A 27,249-nucleotide genomic window follows, 5' to 3' on the forward strand; every position below is an offset into this window, starting at 1 on the left:
AGGGCTTGTGCCCAGAAGTCCCAGGCTGCAGTGAGCTTTTTGTGTGCCAGTGCACTCCAGCCTGAGTGACAGACTGAGACCCTGTCTCTAAAAAAACAGAACACAAGCAAACAAAAAAGTAAAAACTGAAACAAACAAAATGTGACAGGATAAATGAAGAAGTTAGCATTGGGAAAGTAGTAACTATCAAATATCTAGTCCTGCAGAGATGAAGATGGAGAAGTAGACCTGTGGGATCATGTAGATATTGATTAATGAAGAGAGTTAGGACATTTGCATGGGAGGTATTTTGTGTTTTTACCACCCCTTTTCCCCACTATACCATAAACTGCTTAAAGACAGGACCTGTGCCTTGGCTACCGTTGCATGATACTTCTGGAATTATCCTTCCATAGACATGTCCAAAAGAAAAAAAGAAGTTGAATTAAAGTTAATATGTACTGGTCGGGCACGGCGGCTCGCACCTGTAATCCCAGTACTTTGGGAGGCCCAGGCTGGTGGATCACCTGAGGTCAGGAGTTCAAGACCAACCTGACCAACATGGAGAAACCATGTTTGTATTAAAAATACAAAATTAGCTGGTCGTGGTGGCACATGCCTGTAATCCCAGCTACACGGGAGGCTGAGACAGGAGAATCGCTTGAACCCGGGAGGTGGAGGTTGCAGTGAGCGAGATCACGCCATTGCACTCCAGCCTGGGCAACGAGAGCGAAACTCCAACTGAAAAAAAAAAAAAAAAAAATTATATGTACTAAATAGGGAACCAGTGTTGCTGATACAGATTTAACAGAATTGAGACAACTCAGAAAACTGGAGACCAGAAAATGGAATTAAGAACACACTTGAGAACTTCTTTCTTAGGTCACCAAGTCCATTGTAACATCATTATCAGAGGCCGGGGCATAGTGGCATCCCTTGATATCAGTCTTAAAGAATTTCTAATCGCCTTATGCTTCTATTTTTCAGGACTTTTTTTTTTTTTTTTTTTTACAAAATTTTCAGAAAGTACCATGAGTGTGACATTTCCGTATAATAGCTTTTGCTGTCTTTTCTTGAGTGATATAATACTGATTCATTAAATTAGTTTTGTCCTCTAGTATGACTTTTATATTTTATTTTATACTATGCAATTCTTTGACCATTTTACTTACTTAAAATTAAAAGAATATATGACTAACTACATTTATGGTGAGATCTAATAATTTATAACATTTCCTGGTCATCATACAAAATTATTTTGTGATTTTAAGATTCTTGACATTGTAACAGTACTATCAGTTGTCAGTAATACTATGCAAGTAGGTGTGCTTCAAAACATAAATCACGGAAATAGAATCTGAATGAGAAATAAATTCAAATTGTATAGTAAAAGGACTAATTCAAGTCCATTTGATGTTTGCATAGCACCACAGAAATGTCACGTCACTGATGTCCACCACAGCTAGTGCACCATCCAAGGAAAGAAACGCTTCCAAATATGTTGTATGCAAAGTCATACTAATAATGGTTTGTCAGGAAGATATCACTTTTAATGTTTTTAACCTAAAGAAATGAAACCACCAATGTCACATAAATTTATTATTTCTTTGTGTTCATTTTTGCTTTATAGGAGTTATGTATAAGCACTATATCGATAAAAAGTCTTCCAGTTCAAGATAATCTAAACAATTGCTACAAAATAATTTCCAAGTAAAAAATGCAACTCCCATTTAATCACTCATATGTATATTTGTTTCATGGAAAATCTCTACTAATGTCCATTTTTTGACATGTGTATGCACTCCCCATTGTCCTGGAACATTAAATAGAATGTATGTAAATGTGGTATGTGACAAGAGCAGGCTACCTGGCTGATTACAGAGTGGCCTCTGGGTGGTATCTGTAAACTGCTTTCTAGATCCATAAAACACAATTTTATCACGGCCTCAGAATTGTACAGAGCCAAGCATGATAACCAAGTCTCGACAATATTACAAGATCCTAATGTCAAACTGTAACAACGGTTTATTGAACTTAGAACAGGAGAATATCCCATTCAGTAGATAAGAAAGTCTCTGCCTCCTCTTCAAAGCAATACCCTTTCTTTAAGGAGATCCAAGGAAAATCAGAGTAGCTCTTAAAATGTTGCCTAAAGAGGAGGATGGAATCAGAGGAGGAGTTTCTTTCTTTTTTTTTTTTTTTGAGACAGAGTCTTGCTCTGTCGCCAGGCTGGAGTGCAGTGGCCTGATCTCGGCTCACTGCAACCTCCGCCTCCTGGGTTCAGGCAATTCTCCTGCCTCAGGCTCCCAAGTAGCTGGGACTACAGGCGCATGCTACCACACCCAGCTAATTTTTGTATTTTTAGTAGAGACAGGGTTTCACCATGTTAGCCAGGATGGTCTCGATCCCCTGACCTCGTGATCTGCCTGCCTTGGCCTCCCAAAGTGCTGGGAGTACAGGTGTGAGCCACTGCGCCTGGCCAGGAGTTTCTTAATCCACACACTGAGGCCTGATGAGGCTTGCAGAAACAAACCTATCTTTGAGGTCATCTGAAAAACACATTGCTTTTGCTCCCTAGATTCAGTGCTTCTTTCAGTGTCCGCTACTAACCACAATCTTGTGTCTCTAACTTACGCTTGTTGTTATTGTTTGTTTGTTTTCTCTTGTCTTTAGGGTCATCTATTAAGGATTTTGCATATTCTTTCTTAAAATATATAAAGGATTTTTTTCAATAATAGCTTTAGGCCTGCTTATATAACCATACTTCATTTCTCTCCTTGCTTCTGGTCCATTCTATAAAGTGTCTTTCCACTCTCTAAACATTCACCAACTATCTATCAATTTTTTAGTTGTTTACTTGGTAGTTACCTGCTGTTACTCTTGTGTAGGTGGTATCTGACACTCACAACTGTGTGCATAAGAAACAATTCCAGATTTATGTGTAATTTCAAAAATCATTAATTAAATGCTCATAATTCTTAGGTAATTCTCACCTAAAACAAGCTCAATCTTTAATTATATGAATACTTGAGGAAATGGAGTTTTAGGGCCCAGTCCTTACGATTTCCCTTCACTGTGGGTGAAGCAATCTAACCATACATAATCTTTCAATAGGTAACTGCAAACAACGTGTTCACACGGAACCATATTTTATCAGTTTTTCCCCGTAAGCTTACTGCCCTTTATTCAGTGTGATTAATTGCATTCAGCCTTCACTAGCTCTTTGAGAATTCAATTTTGAGAGGCATTTCTAGTTTCCTGGACAACATTGGTCCATCTCTTTCTCCCAGAATAATGAAGATCTAAAATCTAATTCTTGCCTATTTCAGCCCCAAACTTTTCATCCTCTTTTGTGAAATCAAGCCAGTATGCTTTTTCTTTTGCTGCCTACGTCTGAGTATTATCTATGTCCCCGGGATCAAGTAGCTATCAAATTAGTTCTGTCAATTGCTCATGGGTTTAGAGATCCCTGTGTGTGTGTTTTTTAAGTAACCACATTTTATTTTATAACACAAAGTACAGGACTTCTGACTTGATTATTTAGCTTCTTAAACTTTTTCTGAAGTTTTTTGAAAATAGCAGAGAAAATACATTATTACTCTTCTTTACCTTAATGAAAATTCTCAGTTCCTCTGTCATTTCATTTTTGGAGGAGAATTAGAGGACTCTTCCACAAATTGACTCTCGGGCTTCATATTTTCTTTATTTCTCCATTCAAATAATCTATTCCTTTGCCTTTCCTAAACTCACCATCTCATGCACAGTTTCTTCTTTATAATACCTTATCTGTGACCTTTTGGAGATTAAATAATTCAGTTTCTCTACCAAAAGTCATTATATTTGAGTCATTTTTGACCATCAAGTTTCTCTTTTCCTTTGGGATACCTTCTGGAAGAGTCTATTTAATATTTTCAGTTTTAAAAAGTCCTTCTTAAATATAACAATTCTACTGTATTGTAATGTATCATATAACATGTACATTTGCAAAGAGTTGGAGCCAGATATCTTGGGTTCTAGTTCAAGCTCCATCACATTTCCAGAAAGAGAACCTGGGTCAATTCATGTAATATCTCCTTCACTTACACAATGGGAACAATAATTATGATAATAACTGCCCTATCTTCCTCAAAGGGTTATATGCAGTTGGACATATATTTTTTGGAAGTTAGCATTAATAAAAGATGCTAAAGTATTACTGAAGTATTACTTTACTATATTCAGTTATTTATAGATACATTATTACTGAAGTATTGCTGAAGTATTATTTTACTATATTTAGTGAAGTATTTAGTATATTTAGTTATTTATAGAAGTATTGAATTCTGAAGTATTACTTTACTATATTGAGTTATTTATAGATACCTTAAAATTGCTGATAACTAGTTCTACAACAGTCTTTTTCCACATTAAATCAGACTTGCAATGTTCATAATATTTATTAAATGCGTGATTATTTTCTTACCTCCAGAAATGTTTACTGGCCTCACTTATATTTAGCTGTAAAGGTAAGTAGTTTCTTGGCACCTTTTGAATTCGCTATTGGTTTCCAATTCTCTAGACTAAGAGTACATGGGTCTCTAACTACCATGAACAAGTTCCAGTATTTATAACAAATATAATTCTATGAAACTATAGAAAAAGAAAACATGAATAGTATCACATCTGTTTTCTACAAGCTAAATGGCTCTGTCTTTAAGAAACCTGCATATATTTTCCTGGATTTATTGCTAAGGAATAATAAATGACAGAAACCAGTAACTCACAGAGATATTCATCAAGTAATTACTAAAGATCATTCAGTGAGCAGTGGCAGAATAGTTCCAAAAAGGCTGAGATTACAGACAACCGTCAAATATTCAGAGCAGTGAGCAAAACCTTGTAAAGATTATCACCGATCACCGAGTGTGGATAGAATCTGCCAATTAGGCACCAATTCCTAGCCCTTATTCACATCTCCATTTAAACTGCTAATTATGCCAAATAAATTTATAAATGTAGAAATCAACTTTTATGGGCTATTTGAGATAATTTTCTGAGCACAGTGCAAAACACCCCAATTGCAATACAATTCGAGCACAAAAGGCTTCATGAAGTAATCTAAAGGCACCACGTCATCACAGTGTCAGAGATAAATAAATTATAATTATATTGGTATTCACTCCCTCTTATAAATACACATAAAATGAAAGAAGCACTAAAAAAGAACAACGTGAAGTGGATAACCTATCCATCAAAAATATTTACTAGAATGATAAAATAGTATCCTTATTAAACATACAAAAAGAAAAGATAAATAGAGCAAGGAATAATTGAATTAGTAAATTAATGATTTTATAGTATATTGGTGTCTACCTGAGGGTTCTACATAATCATTTGCTTTACAGTATCACTCAAAGCAAGGTAATATCGACATTTTACAGATGATGAAAGTGAGAAGAAGATATGGAAAGTTGTAGTTAATACCTGAAAACTCTTAGTGTTTAATACATGGTAGCTTTTATTATTTATTATTTGCCACTATTAAGTCCAAAGGGCTATATTTGAGTTATTGCATTCAAAGCTTATGAAAACCTATTGTAGCCATTATAATTATTTATATTTTAAAAACTAATTTAAGTAGAAAAACATTTAGTTTTTGTTTGATATTTAATAGAAGCACTGATTTATTGCGTAGTTTTAAGCAAATCCCTTAGCCTTTTATTGTCTCATTGTTTAAGGCCGGCAATAAACTTTGCTCTGCCTATCTTTCAGGTAATTTCTCTTTCTATCTGTGTATTATAAACCACAATGCATTTTTTTTTGTTTTTTGCATAAAGCAATATTTATGTTATCATCAAGAACCACTGTAAATTGTAGCTTTGATGTTGGTACCTGGGATTATAACTCGGACGGTCAAATATTTACTTCACAAAAATTGGGAAGAGACTAATAGATTTTGGTGGGAGGTGTTTTTATTTGCTTGTTTGTTTCAGAATAACAGAATAATAACTCAGTATCATGAGCCAATTAAAGAAATATACCCAAAATAAGGTAAGAACAATCAATACCAGATGCTTTATTTATGGTTAAACTTGATAGTTATATCGCTTTTGACTGTAATTCACTGGCAGTTCATTCAGAACACACACACACACAGACATACACACACCTGCATTGTATCCTTCTACCGAGGTAGGGAGGTTGCTTAACTCAATGGGAAGAGGCATAAGAAAATATTGCATTAAGAGCCTGATTCTGGAGTTGGTCCCATGACTCCCAAAGATTGTGGAAACAAAGCAATTAACTTTTTTAATTATGCAAACCATTCAGTAAAGTAAGCAGTAAAATATATTAAATAATTTATTTAATACTTCTAATATTCTCAGTAATGTTGGAAATTTCCAAATAAGCAAAAAAACTTTAGCTAAATGTGTAAACTCAGATTTTTCCTTCAAATTTTTCTCTCTGCTGAATATAGGAAAATATTTCCATATCCATATCACTGCTTTCAAAACTGCTAGATAATCCATTTTAAATAATAAGATTTTTATAATATATGATTCAATTAGAAAATATCTTAGCTATTTTGAGTCTTGGTCACAAATATTTTTAACTGCAACACAAGTCACAACCTTTCCTCCTGCCTCCCTAGGGAATATTTATTTTAATTATGCCTGCCAGTTGATCTAAATTATTGAACTTGCTCAAACTTGCTTAAGAATTAGAAGCTTCCTTGGATACAGTAACAAATTAAAATAAAATGGAAAATAATTTTGAAATTACCAGCATGACAGAAATAAAAGGGAATATATATTATGCACACTAACACATTTTCAAGTTTCCTTGTTCTCAAGCATATCTCATTAAATCTTTTTATGTTCAGGAGAGGATATGCCTTACAAAAGTGGATCAATGACTCAGCTGGAGCTAGCATTTAAAATATTGTAAATTTCCTATTCTAATATAAGGATATCATGGGATTTTTATTTGACATATGGAATCATGTCATCTATTTAGGAACACACATGCAGAAAAGATGCATATTTCAAAGTAGAATTAAGTAAAAATATGTTTCCACTGAGATGATGGCATGTGTAGTTTGCTAATAATTGACCTCGTCATTAAGCAACTTTCAGCCCTCATCTGCCAATTCTGCTCCTTTGTAATTATCATATATATTTTACAATCAGTGGTAAGGCTTTCATTTCCTTCCTAGGAATAAGGTAGGGCATTTCTGAAGTGGTTAGGACAATTTTCTTGTAGCAATAGGGGAAAAAAAGAACAAAAAATGTAATATAGCTACATGGAGAGATGTATGCCTCTGAGCTCTTTTGATTTTAGCAGCTTGAGAAATATTGCTCCACATTATTGCTCAGACACACATTCTTTCTAAACGAAGTTTACTGCCATTGATTCTCAAGAGCTAAAGGATTCATTTTAATATTTTTGTACTTCATTTAGCTAGTCTCCTTATTGATTGGACTTTATGAACTATCTACTTGTACGTGATATGCATTTCTAAACAAATTTTAGGACAGATATTTCCTGGATCAACATGTAGAGAATTTGACTTCCCAGTTACTGTATATTTGGGATACTCATTCTGAAATTTATGAGGAAACTTTAGGATGAACTGGCACTGCTCACTGGGGAAAAACATACACACACACACCAGCCTTGATAGGCTAGGCCAAGCAGGTTTGAGACACCTCTTGGAAATAATTTGAGTAATAAATTATCCTTTCTGAAAGATTTTATTTTGGACATGTTCTATTAAATTAAAATCAGTTGTTTCATACATTACAAACTTGACAGTCTCTTAATATATTGAGATATTTTTATATTGTAAAATCAAGTAATATTTTTATAATACAGTAAGCTTTAATAAACGGCCAGTATAAAATTTGTAACATATGTGCCTTAAAATTTGGGTTATTTTCTTTTATTACTTAACATGCCAACCTGAAATTTAATGTAATCTTTTAAGTAAAATACTGACAGAGAAATCCTGTAAGGTGAACTTAAGATTTTAGTTTCCTAATTGCTTTCTAATGCCTTTTTCCCCTCCAGAGCAAAGTGTGTCCTTATATTTTTGTAATACTGAGGTAAAAATATACAAATATATTTTAGAGTATTTCAAAATACTGCTTTAAGGCTATTTCAGTGGACTGCTCAAGTACTTCATCATTTCGAAATGTCCTTTACACCTAAAGCTCTAATTTTCCATATAAGGGATATTGTTTTTTAATGCAAGCCTGAAAATCCCTGGGAGCACTTAGGCCTGCCACTGCCAATGCACAAACAGGTCTCAACAAGAAACCCCATGCCCTGGGACTGGTGCTGACAGTTGGTATTTTAAGTTTCTGTTGAAAACTTATGATAATCCAGTGTAAATGTGCCTGTTATTTATAATAACCATTTCAGTATTGTGGTATATTAGGCTTTTCATGCACTTTCTCTCAGCACTGGAACCCAGCCATAATTCTGTCCTTGGCTTCTGTATTGCTTGCTGTAATAAAGTCCTTGTGATACTACTGGTAATAAACTTTCATGGATGCAATCCAAGATAGACCCTACTGATAACTGAATTCTCTTTCATAGTGAATTGTATTGTTGTGAGACTCCAGCATAGTTACTTTCTTTTAGAGCTAAGGGTTTACGTTGAAATAGTATTTATTTATTTATTTATATCATTGAACAGTCTCACTGCCATGACTAAGAAAATTGCTCCATAAAATACTTGGTAATGTAAATGTGAGAATGAAAGTTATATATCTGATTATTTGTCAAATTTATGGCTTGTACCAACGCAACTGTCTCTATAAAGGAATTTAATACACACATTGGAGAATATTCCTGTAATGCCTAGTAAAATTGAATGCTGTTATGCTATGAGATCTCAAAAGCAGGAATCACTCTAGAATTATGCCTTTGACATTTCTAATCATGCATGGCCTGGCTTTACAAGTCTAAATTTGATGTAGGAAAACTTAAAATAAGCATTTATTACAGAAGTACCTGCCCTCCCACAGAGGATAGCATTCCATGTACAGGGCCTGCTTTTGATGTATTTCTTTACCTGTTTCTTTTATTGGCAAGAAATGGAAGAGTCGATTAAGGGTAGGAAGTTTAACTGGATTCACATTAGAGGAAAAACAGGTCAAAGTTGATGAGCACGTGCCTGGAATCTGAGATCAATGATTACCCCAGATTGAAGAGTAATGATGTGGTAGGCAAAAAAAAAAAAAACAACTCAGGTTTATACTAATAGCCTGAAAATGCATTAACATATTGAAATATGTTTAGCCTCTTTCTTTGTCTTCCAAGAATTAGGTTTTAAAAAGTATTGGTCCCCATTTTAAAGAGTAGATTGCTTTTTTTGTCTTGAATTTAAAGAATATTATCACACTTTCTGAACTGATTTTGATTGAAATTCTATTGACAAATTCAGTGTATTTGGTCAGTGAAATTTAAATTTTATAAAATGGTAATTTTAGAATTCTTTTTATAATGAACTTCCATTGATTGATATATGTTCATTGATATTTGAAAAATCCCAACGTTATAGCCACTTAATATTTTATATAATTATATTTTTGCAAACCAAAATAATACACTAGCATAGTACAAAAATATTTTTTGTGCATTATGTATAAATAGAGTACACTAAGACAAAGATTTAGTTTCTTCTTATACAGTATTCTTAAAATAAACTTAGCTATCATTTTTACAATGAAATTCTTGTGGCATATGGCTTATTCTCAAGTTTACCCTCCCTTCAACCGGGAAATGTATTACTTAACTGAGACATAAAAGAGCATAGATGGTAGGGGAGAGAAGGAACAGGTCCTTTACATATAATAGCAAGCTCTTATGCTGTTTATTAAGTTTGATGATAGTCAACCAATTCAGGCAGCTGATTGAAATAAGAAGAAATCAGCAATTTTGTAGACGTGTGAAAACATGTGCACATGTACCTCACTCCTGCAGTTTTATCATCTGTCAGATTTCTCAAGAGTATACCATATTTTTTTTTGGCTTGAAATAAAACATTGAGAATATATACATACATAATGAAATGAGATATATGCTTTGAGGGAATAACACTGCCCAAAGTTAACAGATAGTTCGTGTGATTTAAATGATTGTATTTGGAAGGGTATTCTCATGTATAAACTGAATTCCAACTTAGAGCACTGCTTATCTTTTTAGTTGTACATGAATGTGGTGAGCAGAAAATAATTTTAAAAAAATTTTAGTAAGTGTCTGGGATGCTTTATTGTCAAAGAGCAACTTGTATTTTAAAAATAAATTAAAATACATTAACTAAGAACAGTGTGCAAAGTATTTCAAGTAGATAGGGTGAACAGACTGTTTTACTTTTCTTCCATTCTACATGTCTGTGAATAACCATTCCTTGAAGTTTAAGATTATAAATAACAGTGCGAAATGGTGTTATTTCTACTTTACGAGGGAAATCATCCATTTTGTTTTCATTTTCATTTGGGTAAACTCAAAATGGCTTTGTATAGCTTCCGCTAATCTTATTCAAGACTGAAGCATTTTTGACAAAAGAATGTTTCCCAATTTTGAGTAGATTATTACATTTATGTGGCTAAATTGACTCAGAATTGACAACTGTTGTTTGACTTGGCAAAGTTAGAATATGGTAGTTGATAGTAAGAGGAGGGAGGTAACAAGTTGTAAAAACAAGAAATTTCAAAGAAGAACCTATAAGCAAATTGTGCTTTAGTAGTGAATGGTTGAATAAGGGTATTTTATTTTATTCTGCTGTTTAAAGTGGAAATACAGAAATTCTCACTCTGTGTTGATTACTCCACAACCTGCCCTCCCATACCTGGACATATACATGAGACCAAAAAATGAGGTAAAATTTACTATCTAATACTAAGTTTAGCTATTCAGACAGTCCTTTGTAAATCCTAGATATGTGTGCTAGGTGGAGTTAGAAACCTGTCTAGGTGGATATAACCGTTGCTCTCAGTATTTACAAGGTCAGGATGTGAGAAGTTATAAAATAAAGAGCTTGATTTAAGTTTTAAGATATGTAATTTTTAAAACAAAATTCTTTTGAAAATAATTTATAGAATTATTTGTAACACATTGGGTGAGGTGGAGGCCTGTATTTATTTATTTATTTAATATCCTACCTTACTAGACTTTATGCTACTTGATGACATGAGTTTGGAGACCATGTTTTCTTGTTTACCATAATATATCCAGCAAAACTAGGACAGGGTCTTGCATATAGTAGAGTCTCAATAAATTTCTGAATTAATTAATGAATAAATGAATATTCGAATCAAGGATCTACTCACAATTTCCATTATTACACATGCTTTAATATTTTATTTATTTTTTGCTTGCTCTTCTTATAACTTAATCTACATTGAATTGTGTTAGTAAAGAAATTAGTCAAAATTATTGATTGGTATAAAACATACTGTATAAAAAAGAAATTCAATTTGCGAATCCTAAATTCTTTATAGAGCCTTAATGAAGTGTGCTTTATATTTCAAAATCATGCTTCTCTACAAGGTATAAATTTTTACCTTCAGTGTCCAAATTGGCAGAACTAAGGTATATCAATGGCAAATCTTTATTTTGTAGTTGAGAAATTGTTTTTCTAAATGTTCTATCCCTCAAGGATCTGAGGACCTCAAAGACTTGAAGATCAAAGATGGCATGATGATGGTGCATTCCTAGCATGGAGAAAAGTCCTAACATTCTCTGTGTACTTTGCCCTTAAAAAAATTATTTTCTAGATAAGTTGGTATTGATTAGTAAACTTTATGAGTAACCCAGGTTAAGAACATCACAATTGCAAATTTGAATTCTTACTACATTGGTGATACACGTTGAAGTATGTATTTATTTACATATTCATTCATTAATTTACTTATTACTAAAATATTGTTGAAATCTAATTTCAAAGACAGCTGCAAGATTCAGGTATAGACAACCCACCTAAGCAATGGAAGAGGTAGGTTAAATTTCTGTCTTGAGTAAGTGTTTTTTTTTTTTTCCTGACTATGCTACTCTTTACACATTTCATTCTATTTTTATGAATATCCTGGAATACTTTTTGAAAATTACAGTTTGTTTTTCCTTTTTCCCTGGAAGAACATAGGGTGACACTGGGTGGAAATCAAGATTTGCCATGGGTTTGCAAAAACCTGCATAAGAAATAATTCTCTGAGTTTCCAAGGTAGTTTATTGGATATTATCATATTTCTATTTTTAAATCACTTTCATTCATCTTGAACATCCATATAAATTCTGCTTCATTGCTGCCCTTTTCACCCTTGTTTATAACTTCAGTCATAAACTTCAGTCCTCTCTTCACCACCTCAGTGCACCCTAAGCTCTCAGCATGATAACCAATTCACTCTCTTTAAATATGCAACAAAATCAATATATTACTGGTGTGCTAATTAACTGTCACGTGAAAATACTTTGCATATTTCGTCTCACTTAATTCTCACTGCATTTTTATTATGTAGGTTTTATTATTTCACCAGTGAACAAACTAAGGATTACAGTATTTAAGTGACTTGCTTAAAGTCATGCAGCCAGTGAGTGGCTGAAATGCAGTTTGAACAAAATCTGTCAAAACAAAACAAAACAAAACCACGTTCTTCCCATTACATCATGCTATATCTAGCCATGCCTTTCTTTCATCAGAGTGGTCTTAACCTCTTTCGCCTGCATCTCTTCACTGCTGGCCAACTCTTCCTTTAAGCCAAACTTGTCCAACTCGTGGCCCAGGATGACTTTGAATGTGGTCCAAAACACATTTGTAAACTTTCTTAAAACATTATGAGATTTTTTTTGTTGTTGTTGGTTTTTTTTTTTTAGCTCATCAGCTATCGTTACTGTTAGTGTATTTTATGTGTGGCCCAAGACAATTTTTCTTCCAGTGTGGCCCAGGGAAGCCAAAAGATTGGACACCTCTGCTTTAAACTTTACTGCAAGTTTGGTCTCTTTTGTGCCCACCTCTTCCATAGCTCTTTGCATAACACATCTTGGTACTAGCATATGTCATATTAGGGTCTTAAAAATTTATGTATCACTCCTCTTGCTCCAGTGCGGCCTCCGTGAGGGCAGGATTATTATGTTTTTTATTCCACTCAATATTGAAGGAGCTTAAGCTGGCAGTTCTCAAAGCCAAGCGATCTCAAAACTCCAGGACTCAAAATCATTTCCTGACAATATTAGGATATCATTTACTCTTTCAACTCTCATTCTCATAAGTGCACAAAAGAATTTTCCTGAGGCTACATGCTCTGTGTCAGTGCAACAAATTGAATTCAGAGCGGATAGGATAATCCATATATCCTCTAGTAAGATAATCATTCAAGAGATGTGCAAAAGTGTCAAATAATGTCATTCTTCTCACTTTTTTTAAATATGGTAATTTTTTATTAAAATATATTATTTTTGTCAGCATATAATGAATTTATTGTGACTATTTTCAGACATATATATAACTAATTATTTTAAAAGTGTTTTTATTTTAATGTTGAATATGATGAATATCAGCAGATATACCCCACATAAGCAAAAGCTCTTTAGGGTCCTCTGTAATTTTTAAAGTGTAAAGGAGGCTTGAAAACCAAACACATAGGACCACTGACTAAACTAACCTCTGGCACCCATTAAATATTTGATTGACAAAACTGAATAATCAAACTAATAAACCAATCCAGTGAGGGAGAGAGAGACTATAAATGTTCTAGTGAGGACTTAGGTTTTCCGTTATTTTACAAACTTATTCTAACAAACAACTGTAAGTCAGGAAGATAATGAGCAAAACTCATTGCACATATATTAGTTAGAATAAAAGTAAACTTAGAATATTCATTATTTCCATTGTGTAAAATCATGTATTAATTAAAATTAAATTGTAAGCAAATATCACTCAATACAATAGTCAACAGTTAACTAGGTATCCAGGTAGGTTATTAGCTTTTATAAAGGACATAGTGGGTTATGCTATTGTGGTTATACATTGTGAGATTTTTAGGGAGCAGGCTTGTGAAATTTAGAAATTTGAAATCAATTAAGCAAAATATTATACATTTGCCGATAGTGTTTTACAATGTTTTTAATGCAACTAAATCTTGAAATTTTAATAAAGTTGTCACCTAAGAAAAATATATCTCAGCTCCAGTTATGGAAAGCAACATTCTAATTGTCATGAAAATTAAATTAACTTTTAAAAAGAAGCGTGTCATATTAAATAAGATTAATGAGCATCTTCAGTTAGAAGGAAAAATAAAATAATATTTTATGTATTTACTCTAGATTTAAGAAATTTTAAACATATGCTACTATTAATACAGCATACTTCAACTTTTCATATATGTGTGTGCATGTATATTATCTCAAATCCAACTGTAATATAATTCAGTAGCTTAGATTTACACCTAATTTTTAAATATTATTCACAAATTTCTTCATTGTATAATTGCTTATTAAAGCTAGTAATTTTAAACACTTAAAATTTAAAATTTTACTCAGTTGATTTTTACTGCCATTAAGCTATGCAACTTATTCATTTAAATCTCAGGAATACTAGAAACACTATTAATGCCTAATAAATGAGCTGTATATAGAATTCATAATTAACTATTCTTTTAACTCATTTATAATTCTTACTAATTTTCAAAAAATGCTTCAGGTCATGCCTACACAACGATTTTTTTTTTTAAACAAGTATTCTCTATTTATTTTTTTTAATGTGGTCTCATTTATGTCCTGACTGATAAGCTCACCCAGGGTTTACATGATTATGTACTTTGTAATTTGAAAATACTGTTTGTTCTTCACTTTAAAAGGAGATCAGGCACTAGCATATCTGCAGTTTCCTGATTCCTGTGAAAACATGTGACATCCCTCCTTTGCAAAGGTTTCCAGATTCCTTCTCTCTGTGTTGCCAATCCTGCCGCCACCCAAGGCTGATCTTAATTCCATCGGGCCACAGTTAGTGCAAACAATCAAGGTGATCTCTCCACACTCCAGCCCTGCCTATAACATTATGGACATTATGATTATTAAAATGCCCTTTTTGATGATTATTCAGCCACTACTAGCAAGAAAATCTGAAATGTCTCTGCCTAAAGCATGGCCTCCCCTGAGGAATATGCTAGACTATCTATGGTCGCAGAAGCCCTGAGTATAACCATGACAGACTGTGGGAAAGTTTGAGAGTCAGACCCAGAATGAAAATCTCTGATTTTTCCAATTGTAAGAGAAAATTTACTTTTAAGACAGACCTTACTGATAGGATAAGGAAAACAATACTGTTATCAGGAATATTTATGCAGCAGGGGAATAATCTCTTCTCGTGTATGCTTACACCAGACACACCAGGTTTTGACAAATGTTTAATAACGTAAGCAGAGAACAGGGGTCCCACTGCCTAACTAAACTCCCTGTAATATATTAACATATTGCATATTAATGTTTAATATGTCTCTCCTACCTATCAAGGATGTGTTCTGTTGTTTTTCTCAACATCTATTATTTTTTCCACCACAAAATCCACCCTGTTTGAACAAACTTCGCTGACTCTCCAGCTCTCACCCACCTCCCTCCCACCACACTGCCTTAGCATGTTTTAACTTCCCTTTCCATAAACTTTTTTTTTCTTTTCTGCAGCAACTCTTTTTTGCTACCATTCTTTTATACACATCCTATCCAGTCTGTGAAAAGCAGTCTCTCTCTTGTGAATAACATTTACTCCTCTTATATCTTTGATTTTAATCCCCAACTACCTCAGTATTTAATGCCTTATCTCTTTTGTGTGTGTGTGTGTGTGTGTGTGTGTGTGTGTGTGTGTGTGTGTGTGTGTGTGTGTGTGTGACAGAGTCCTGCTCTGTCACCCAGGCTGGAGTGCAGTGGCACGATCTTGGCTCACTGCAACCTCCGCCTCCTGTGTTCAAGCGTTTCTCTCCTGCCTCAGCCTCCCAAGTAGCTGGGATTACAGGCGCCCACCACCACGCTTGGATAATTTTTTTGTGCTTTTAGTAGGGACGGGGTTTTCCCATGTTAGCCAGACTGTTCTCGAACTCCTGACCTCAGGTGATCTGCCCACCTCGGCCTCCCAGATTGCTGGGATTACAGGCGTGAGCCACTGCGCCCAGCCTTACCCCTTATTCTTTTATCCCAGCTAAAGAACTCATTCCTTGAGGACATGAACCAATGCCTTCTCTGCTTACAGTTGCACATGGTCTCTGGGCTTATTTTACTAAGTCCCACAGCCTTGTGTTATCAGCCTCTTAATATCTGTACTTCTACCATGATCATACATTTTTCCAAGAATGGAAACTAGAAGAAGCAGACTCTAGAGTGGTCAGACCAATAGTGTTTTCCATGCGATTCATATTGTTTCATTGCTGTGACAGATGATTCCTGTCATTTTGGGAAAAAAAGCTTATTACAAACTCTTTATCGTCAGTGCACTTAATAATAACCACAAACTGTCTCTCCATCTACTACTTATTTTTATAGATCATAGTGATCATTTTCCCTTTGTTATTGTTACCAGGTGAAAATCTAATTCATATTATTGTCCATACCAAATTCCTACGAAATGCCTCATGGGGATGAGGGATGCTTTTATTATCCTGGTCTCTACCTTTCAAATACATCAAATTTATATTTCCTTCACCCAGAAATTGCAGTTCTCTACTCTATCAATTCTTGTATTTTGTTTCATTTCTTAATTGTCATATAATAATTTATAGTGTACCTAGCAATGATTCAATGCATATAGTATATAGTAATCACATCAGAGTAATTAGCATATGTCCATCATCTCAAACATTTATCATTTCTTTGTGTTGGGAACATTCAGTGTCCTTCTTCTAGCTATGTGAAACTATAATATAATAGTGCTATCTGTAGTCATTCTGCAGTGGTAGAGAACACTAGAACCTATTTCTTTCCTCCTATCTAACTATAATTCTGCATCCTTTAACAAATTTTTTCCTATCCCCTCCTCTGCCTACCCTTCCCAACCTCTAGTATCCTCTGTTCTACTTTTTACTTCCATGATTTCAACTTTTTTTAGCTTCTACATGTGAGTGAGAACATGCGGTGTTTAACTTTCTATTCCTGGTTTATTTGACGCTTTAAGATTCCAGCTTTATTTTTTGGAGTTATCCTTCTATGTTGTTTTGGTTATTTATAAACTCCGCTATTTATGAAATCATTTTATATTGCTTATTACATCTTGATAAATTATCAGTGTTTTTCTGTGTTTTCTGTGCATATATTTACTTTTTATAGTTTCTCATAAGTATACTTTTCATTACTTTTAATCTCTCCCAGTGCAGTGCTAATTCATTATCCCGTAATAATCTACCCTTCTTAAAGCCAAAGGAAGAATTTTCTATACATCAAAGTCTTAGTATATTAGCAACTCATATGCAAAAAAAAAAAATGCTATATTTCATGCTAGATGCAAGATCTGGCCACAAATTAAGAGCATGTGGATTCTCCTCCTTTTTGGTTTTTGGCTTATAAGATTCCCACATTTGCTTCTTCCAAAGACAAAATTCTGATCCCAAAATAATCACTGAGGAATATTTAAATGTACAAAAAATTAGGTTTAATTTTTTCAACTTTATTTTACTGAAATGCAGAGGTTTTAACTTTGAAGGGGAATTCAAACTTTAAAATATTACATGTAATATCAATTAATGTTTTAAGTTAAATACAAAATTATAGAAATTTATAGAATCCCAAGCAATGGTGCAAAAAGTATATGCTCAATAATATCAGTTTAAAATTAAGTTTGCTACTTTGAGTTGTTTCTTTTACATCAGAGGGCCTAGATGCTACATATGCCTTCAGAATTCTTTGATGTTAATCTCTTATGACAACCAATTAGTTTCCAAATTTCTCAACTCAAGGGCTGACTAATACTATTGCCTAAGCCTTAGGTGGGTCACGTTATTTTAACTAGATACGATGGCTAATCATAAGCAGTGTGTCAAAGACCAGAGGAGTTGAAAACTGGGAAATTTGGAGACACCCTGTCTAAACAGGATTAAGGCTAAACGAAAAGAATTATTGTTTTCCAAACCCTAATGATCCTTGTGATAGCTGCTTTCCCAAACATTGGGATTAAAGGTTAGATTCACATTTAGAAACAAGAATGCAAACACGTATTCATGAATAGCCCTGTCTTTAGAGAAAAATTCATCAATGTCATAGCCCTTGTGTATCTAATACACTAAGAAACATATTTGTGTATGAAGTCACACACAGGAAAATTAATTCTCTCCTATATTTCATTTTTTTACATTACTTTTCTTCATAAAATACACATCTATTTTTGCAAGTTTATCTTCACTGTGTATAAAAGCTTTTCTAAATAAACAGTTTAAGAGAAACATTTTTTATATATGATTTGCATTTAAATATAAACATACAAAGTTAAATATTTCTTTTAAAATAAATTCTAAGAGAAAAAAATTGTACCAGTGTTTGTTTTGCAGTGGTAGTATTGCATAGGTTATTAAAACAACTAATCTTTATTAAAATTCAAATAATTTACTGCCATCAACTGTTTGGTATACAATTTAATTTATTTTTATAAAATTCTGTGTATTTATACTTTTTGAAAGTATACATAGTCCAGATTAAACCATGTCCACAAAAATATAATTAAAACATGAACATTTTAAAAACTTTTGTTAGTTTGACCTCCTCCAGTATATAGGGATTCTGTTAAATTAATTTTTTTTATTAAGTTAATAAGTTGAAGTTGTTTTCATGTCAAAATTACATATCCTTAGGAGGACATGAAAAGGAATGTGCATTGTGAGACAGTTATATAACAGCTAGGTAGACACAGAATGAGATGATAATCCTGCTGTATGTTAGAAAGAAAATACATATCTATTTGGTATTAGAGTCATCTTATAGTTTTTTTCTGTTGTAAAAAAAAGTTATGCCCATATGTGAAGGTCCTGCCTAGTTAAAAAACGAGGATAAAATGGTGGCTCATTTTGTAGCAGCCAACTGGGTCCCTGGATTTGCAGAATCATAGTTGAAAGACTGTTCAAATTAACACATTTCAAAATATTAATTTGTTTAGATTGTCTTTGAAATTTATATAGATTCTTTTTTTAAAGAAAGCAAACAAACTCAGGGTTTTTGGAAATTGTTTTATTGGCGAGGTCTATGGATGGACACCATTGTGTAGGGGCTGCTGATTTTCCCTTTACATATTTCCCCATCTCCCTTCCCCAGGTGTTGCTGCCATCACTACCTTTCCCTTCCTCCCCTTTCCTCATGGCAAGACGCATGGAAGAAGAGTGCTGTTAAGGCCTCTCCATTAATCAACAGGTATGGTGGTTCTCATGAAACAGTGTAGCTGCCCCTCTTCTGCATTCTCCATTAATAGTCTGTCTCTTACATTTACAAGGTGCATTCATTCACTACACAGAGCCTTCTATATGGAAGAATTGTTCAACTTGAGTTTATATGTTTCACCGTGTTATGCATTACCTAAATCCCTACACAGTGGTAGATTTTTCTCAATGTATAGAGTTTAGAAAAATTAATGATATTATTCTCAGGGAAAGTTGCTATGCAGTTTCCTCAATAAAATATGTATAAAATAAATGGAACTTGTATGTATGAATATGCCACTTTCAACATTCTACAATCGTTATATAACATATCTTTGAAAGTATAAAACAGGAATATTTCTGTGAATTTTATTTCAAAATTTAATAGCATTTGCATCTTCAAAAGCATTGCACAAAATTTTATGCACATAATTATAATACTCATCTGGTTATAGAAAATTAGGTATAAGCTAGTTCAAATAAATCTAAATACCCTACAAAGCTGTGCCATTGAGATGTGAAAGCTGAATGCATGCTAATTACTTTCTACAACTTTCTTTCGTCAACTCAGCTGGTGGCATTTGAGGGAGACAGAGGGGACTAGGGACTGTTTGTTCAGTCCAAGATATCCTTCATTCAGGGTGCTATATTTTGAAAGGAGCTAGGCCCTCAGGGCTCAAACTCCAGCAGAGTCATAACCTATAAAACATGAACACTCAGTCATCACCAGGAAGCGCCCGCCTTCTTGACTTCTTTTTTCACTAGTGAAACAAGTCCTCCCAGCTCCTGCAGGGGCTTGTTTTGATGTATCAGGCTTTGCTTATAGTCTTGTGACTCTCTCAGGTTCTCTGAGACACATGACTAAAATGCTACCTTTGGGCTAGGAAGATTCTTGGCAGATGACTTAGAAAAATAGTGTGTTTATGGGTGTGTATGTGTATAGCAGCATTATTTGTAGTACTCTTTAAAACAGTAGCAGAATTAAGACTTGTCTGTGTACATAAACAAAGCAAACCATTTCAATTTACATACATTTTCACCGAACATTAAAAGATCATATTCCATTTTCCTACTGTATTTGAATGCATTGGAATACGGGAGAAATTGAAAAGGGAATGGATGTTAGTCTGGACCATTAATCTTCATTTAGAAATGTATGGCTTTCTATTAGATAAAGCTCTGATCATTGAGTATCTTTCATGATCTCACTTCTACCCACATTCCTTGCCTTTATATTTTGTTTTAACCTTGAGCACACACTGCACTCTGTGCTCTGCATCTTTCCCAGAGAGTGCAATCTTTCATGTCCACAGGTCTTCGCACGGTTAGGTTTCTCCTCTGGAAGGCACTTTACTCATGGCTGTTTGGAAAATTCACATACAAAAAATAATAACAGCAACCGTGTACTGAGGATTTATTTTGTATGGGCACAATGTTAATGAGTTTCACTTCCATTTTATTGATTCATCCACACAAAGAAACAATGAGTTAGAAATTATTATTCATTCTATGTAATAGGTAAGAAAACTGAGAGGTGGTGAAGTTGAGAGGGGACAAGATCACTCAGGATTGACTCAAGTGGGACATGCCTTATACAGCTTCTCCTCATTTCTCCCCAGGAAAGCAGTACTCTCGTTCATGCTCACCTCTTGAGTTACTAGAGGGCAATGATTCCACCTTATGTTTCATGAGCTCTTCAATGTCCACAGTATTTGTTACTCACTAAATGTTGATTAAATGAGTGAATGTTCACAAAACAGCCTTTTGTCTTCTTCTCCCGAACATGGGCCCTTCCCTTCACCCATACTTCTCTCTATTCTGTTTTTATTCCCTACTTAGCTTGTTGCTCTTGGCCATTATTAGCTTCATAGACTACTCAATATATTCTCTATAAGAAATAATTTATTACTTTTCAGCAGATTTAGGACCTGTAACTACAAACTGAATCAATATAAAATACTTTCTTCCCCAGAAAAGGAAATTGGTAATTCAAATCCTGTAACATTTATCAAATCTAATGGCAGGAAAGGAAGCACAGAAACACTTGTAACTCACACAGAAAGAAGAAAATTTAACCAAATTTTTTTAAAGATTTGAGGAAAGGAAATTATGAAAATTATACATGGTATTATAGGAAAATAAAGAGGCTATGCTTGAATAGGAAAACAGTTGTATCAGTTTACCACTAAAGGAAAACAGTGGATAAGTAAAAAGACAGATAGGAAAAGAGGCCAAATTAAGGAGAAAAAAAAAATCTTTGAGAAAAAAGAAGCAAAATAATTTTGGAAAAGTGAATTAGGAGTAACAAAATGAAGGAAACATGTCATTAAAAACCACAGACACTGAAAGGATGTTAAAAGAATATGAATTAAATTGGGAGGGAAAAAAATCAATGCAGGTAGAGAAAAATAAGTTTATTTATGAGTTTGTGTTTCCTTATTCTTAGAAAAGCCTTTGAGGTAAAATGACTGAGAAGAAAAAGGGTAAGTTAAGATGCATTGATTTGTGTACACTGTATGTTTTTAGGACTTTTTCTGTGACAACAGTTTTTTTGAGAGCAAGATACGGGCTTAAGCATTAATTTGGAGCTATGCATTTAGAACTAAAATAGTTGTGCCTAGAGAATACGGTTGAGACAGGGCTTGCTGGGAAATTAGGATTCAAGTCCAAATATCCCTCTCCACCACATTCTCTACCAAGATACTCATAACACTAATTAATCTGTTAGTTTTACACATAAAAGTATCACCTTATATCTGTTTTTCTTTATGTAGAGTGCCTGAAGCATAGAATAAATATTTGCTGAATTAGTCATGAAATTTTAAGAGTGGATAGAGATTAATGGTTAACAAATCCCATCTTAGATTGTGCATGCATCCCTTAACACCATTTATAAGACTTGCTTATCTCCACTTGAATAATTCCAGGGACACAAAGTCTAGAGGTTGCTCCTATTTTGGGACATCTTTAACTTTCCAGCTTTTTCTAGCTTCCTGTAACTTGAATCCAATTATCCCAGTTTTCCCTTTTGGAAGCACAAAATAATTTCTATTTTTTTTTAAATGAAAGTATTTCTAGACTTAAATTCAGACAGACACTATGTCATAATGTCTAGATATCTAATGTCTCTCCATTTTCTTTTTTGGTTTGTAGCCCCAGTCTTTCTAATTTTTCTATGTTACTTGATTGCAAATCTTTTTAGTATTCTTGTTATTTTCATTTTCTCATTTGGTGAAAAATGGTCTTGCCTAAAACAAGCAATTCAGCATGGGCTTCCACAGTTTATGTTCTTATATTTAATCAGCTTGAAGAAACTAGCAATTTCATTTGAACACCTTCAAGGAAAAAAAAATAAAAAGAGGTACAGATTAAAACTGCATATGGCTTTGACATTAATTTGTTAAAGGTGTGGTTTGTATAGGATGCAGTATATAAATAAAATAAACATGAGTAGGTGTAAAACAATTAATTTTAAAAATAGCATTTGAAGAAAGATTTTCAGTCTTTACTTTTTACTTTGTAATTTAATACATATTTTAGTTTGTGTTGGTTGTCTGAGGTGAATCTTTGCCTAAGAAGTCCATTCATCATTCTAACAAATTTCACACTACAAAATATAATGTCCTTAAGTGGATAATAACATCGGTGGAAGTAAAAGACAAGCACAACAAAACAAAAATTATTTTTTCATTGCAAGTAATTGACTTGATTGACTGATAATATGGTCTCTTACATAACAATATATTATATTGTTACATGGAGGGCAAAACAAGATTAAAAGATGTGTAAAGCAAGAGCTGTCAGATCTGCGCTTTCCCTAACATAATTTATTGCAAAGTAAATTCTTCATTTATGGGAACTGTTACAAATGCCAAATTGCTGTCAATATCCCTTGGTGAAGCCTATTTATGAGTAGATTATGGCACACTCTGCAAGGCCCTGCACATCTGACTTTCAGTGAGTGTCTATGCAGAATATATGGCCTTTTCCAGAACTAGGAAATTTAATTAATTTTCTGGCAGAGAACACTTTTTATGCCACATGCCTTTTTGCTGACCCTACCCAAGACTTCCATTTTCAAATGTGCTTCATATATTATGAACCTATATAATCTTAATGAAAGTCTTCCATATGGTAATTATATTGTTTGACTTTGTACAATATTCTTAAGAGCTCCAGTGCTGACATAAATTTTTTCTCTGTGGTACTGAACATTTCTTTGTACATTGTATGAATATATGCACCTCCCTCTGCTTTTTGACATTCAGTTACCAAAGCGATACCCTTTAGGTATTAGATTATCTATAAGATTCTTAGGCCATATTCTTAAAACAACAGGGAACATGTATCTGCTTTGCTATCACTGCTGTTGAAGGGGTATGCCATGTGCAACGTGACAATTTGATACCTTTTACTCTGTCTTTTAGTGTCATAGAAAGACGAGTGAAAAGCAGGACACAGGGATTAATCACTTAACCTCTCAAGACCTCATCAATGCCATTAAAATGGAGGATTTGGACTAGTTCATTTTTAAAGTGAATTCCAACTTTCTACAGAATATGGAAGACTAGGAATTTTATAAATTGAGATTTTGTTCTAGGTTTGCCAGGAAACTATATTTAACCTCCCTGGAGCATGGTTTCCTCAGCTGCAAAATAAGGAGACTGAGCTAAATCACGGATGTAATCTTTAGTGATAACATGTGTTGACTTATTTTTCTTTCTGAAGCTATCTCTTGAGAAGGATTCTGAGAGCTTGCTTTGACTGAGTGGCATGGAGTGCTGTGATCATGTATTCCATTACCTCTATGTCACAAACTTGCATCATAAATTCTGAGAATGCTTCTCATTGAAAAAGAAAAATTTTGAATGATTATTATGATTTTTAAATTCCTATTTTGTTCTTGTTTGAGGTATACACAGATGATTCTTGTGCTTAAAAATGTGTGAATCCAGGAAATTGTTTGGTGCTCTTAAGGAAGACAGGTTGAGGAGAGGACAGCCACTTTAGATACTTAGAATACTTTAACTCAGAAGACAGATGAGGGATTCAACTCATTCTTTGTGCTTCTTAGCAGCAGATTGAAAGCCAGTTGGATAACATGGGGAAAAAACTGACTCACATAAGCATAAAATGTATTACTATAGAAAATGCTCAATAAAGGTTGATACATAGAATAGTCTGTGTTGTGAAATCTGCATCATTAAAGATGTTAAAATTTAGATTGCTTGACAATTTCTCAAGGCCACTATTTTTATTTATTTTATTTTATTTTATTATTTTATTTTATTTTATTTTTTGAGACAGAGTCTCAGTCTCTGTCGCCCAGGCTGGAGTGCAGTGAGCAGTGGCGCAATCTCAGCTCACTGCAACCTCCGCCTCCTGGGTTCAAGGGATTCTCCTGCTTCAGCCTTTCCAGTAGCTGGGATTACAGGCATTTACCACCACACCTGGCTAATTTTTTTATTTTTAGTGGAGACAGGGTTTCACCATGTTGACCAGGCTGGTCTCAAACTCCTGATCTCAAGTGATCGTCCCGCCCCAGCCTCTCAAAGTCCTGGGATTACAGGCATAAGCCACCGTGCTTGGCCAAGGCCATTGTTAAAGGACCTCATAAGATAGCGAGTTAGATAAAATGAATTCCAGGCTGGGCGCAGTGGCTCACGCCTGTAATCCCAGCACTTTGGGAGGCTGAGGTGGGTGGATCACGAGGTCAGGAGATCGAGACCATCCTGGCTAACACGGTGAAACCCTGTCTCTACTGAAAATACAAAAACAAACAAAAAACAAAAAAACAAAAAAAAAAACAATTAGCCAGGCAAGGTGGCGCACGCCTGTAGTCCCAGCTATTCGGGAGGCTGAGGCAGGAGAATGGCATGAACCCAGGAGGCGGAGCTTGCAGTGAGCCGAGATCATGCCACTGCACTCCAGCCTGGGCAACAGAGTGAGACTGCATCTCCAAAAAAAAAAAAAAAAATGAATTCCAATGCTAATGGTCTGTCGTTCCATAATAACTATCAGACATAATAATACCAATAACTTTGTACCTGGATTTGGTGATAAAATTATCAAATATTTTATCGGAATTGATGATTTAGAATTTTAACATAAGCCATCTACCTGTTAGCCAATGCTGTAGTGTTCTAGTAAAGTGCTTTATATTATCAAAGCTGCTTTTTTGAAGGAAAAGTTACTAATTCTCATTTGTGGAATTCACTTTTTCTGTTATCTATAGATTACACTTTGTATCTTCATTTTGAATGCTACTTCTTTATTGAAGTGTAACTGACTATAATAAAAGTTAAAATAAAGATCATTTGCAAAAGTAATTTAATTATTTTCAACTTAATAAGATATAGAACATAAAGCATTCACATAGAATCATAAAGTATTTTACCTGGAAGGGATTATGAAAATTTCCTTTTGAAATCTCGTTAACTTTTTCAAGGTCATTTAGTTAGTGAGACACTTGTGATCCAGATTTTCTGAATCTCAATTCAGAGTAACCAAATTTACTGTAGTAGTTTGCTGAAAAGTACAGATCTTGGTGAGTTGAGGCTTTCTTTTGCATCCTTGGATGCACTACTTGTCTTGAATCAGCCAGATGAAATAGGAAAGCAAACAAAAAATTTTGTATAGAAGAAACAGAGAAACACTAGGTAGCATAGCCTGCTGTGTTCCTGGAGGAATGTGGAGGTCGGCATCCCTTTGTAAAGCTTGACATTACAAATATTCTTTGTAATCTACTAACAACTCTTGCCAGAAGTAAAAACAGTAAAAACAAATATATATTCCAACTTAAAATCAGCAGCTGTGTAATATGAGCTTATCACCACTATCTCATGGCTCTGGTCACGAGAGTTTAACACCACTAGAGTTTATAACAAAAGAAACAGAGCAAATTACTGAAGATGTCCAATCATAAATGTTAACCAGACTTAACCATCATTATTTAAGCTTGCTTGTCCACTCTAATCAGGATAACAGACATCAATTAAATAAAAAGAATTATAAACACAAGCACATTAGCTGATTGTAATGGAATATTCTTTATTTGACAGGGGAAAAATGTCTTCAGACACCAGTAGGACATATTGCTCAGGATTTTAATTCTTTGTGGTCTTAGCTGAGTATAATAGCAACATAAGCCAGTGTGTTCAAATAATGAAGAAGATGCAGGAAAATATTTTAAGAACAACCAGGAAATGTGGATCTAATTTTGAAATTGTGACACTTTTGTGAGGATAAGCTTGGCCGAAATGCAAAAGTTTTACTGATCTCTCTCTATATTTATAATAGGAACAAAAATTGACATTGGGTGGGGTGATTGTTTTAAAAGGTGTTTTGGATCATTTATTTTAAAGATTTTTTCCCCAATAAGGCACTATACTATCAATGACTTTTCTTCTTATTTCTGAACTAGTTCTCAAAAGGACACTGCATATCGAATGTCTTTAAATACATTAAATAGGCTTTACATTGTAAGAGTCTTTTAGTATATATCCATAAGAAATTTTCTTCCAGGGAACTGAAGTTCTGATTTTATCATGGAAATCAATGGAAAAAGTTACTTTCGGCTAACACATTAATTTGCTTTACTGCTAACTATGCTGGGTCATATTAAGTTAGTGGATAATTTCCAAGTATTTTTGGCCTCAGTATGAGGGAGACAAGAGGCACTATTCAAATCATTTGAATATGTTTATGACACTTGAACTTAAGAAAATTGTCATTATGCTTCAGAGACCGAAAATATCTGCTAAACTGTGATAGACAGAGGGTATTTATAGAAGAGAGGAAAGAGTGGAAAAGATAGATCAAAACTAGGCAGAACAAACTATATATACATGGAAAGAATCAGTGAGGAAGGAGGTTACAGTTTTTTAAAAAATACTCTTAACTT

At 33.9% G+C, this 27,249-nt stretch overlaps 1 protein-coding gene across 6 annotated transcripts in view; it reads left to right on the forward strand.

Moving 5' to 3' along the window:
* The window catches only part of PCDH7 (protocadherin 7), a 426,915-nt gene that overhangs the window by 210,913 nt on the left and 188,753 nt on the right, over window positions 1-27,249 (forward strand). For 2 of the 6 annotated variants that reach the window (XM_019025887.3, XM_055385512.2), the window contains exon 3: window positions 19,246-19,341. The exons of the other annotated variants lie outside the window; for them this stretch is intronic. In XM_019025887.3, the coding sequence (XP_018881432.1) occupies window positions 19,246-19,334 (89 nt within the window). In that variant the 3' untranslated portion in view covers window positions 19,335-19,341. The remainder of the gene's footprint in view (window positions 1-19,245; window positions 19,342-27,249) is intronic. 6 annotated transcript variants of the gene reach the window in all.

The sequence above is a fragment of the Gorilla gorilla genome, chromosome 3 (assembly GCF_029281585.2).
Source record: "Gorilla gorilla gorilla isolate KB3781 chromosome 3, NHGRI_mGorGor1-v2.1_pri, whole genome shotgun sequence".
Classification (NCBI taxonomy): Eukaryota; Metazoa; Chordata; class Mammalia; order Primates; family Hominidae; genus Gorilla; species Gorilla gorilla.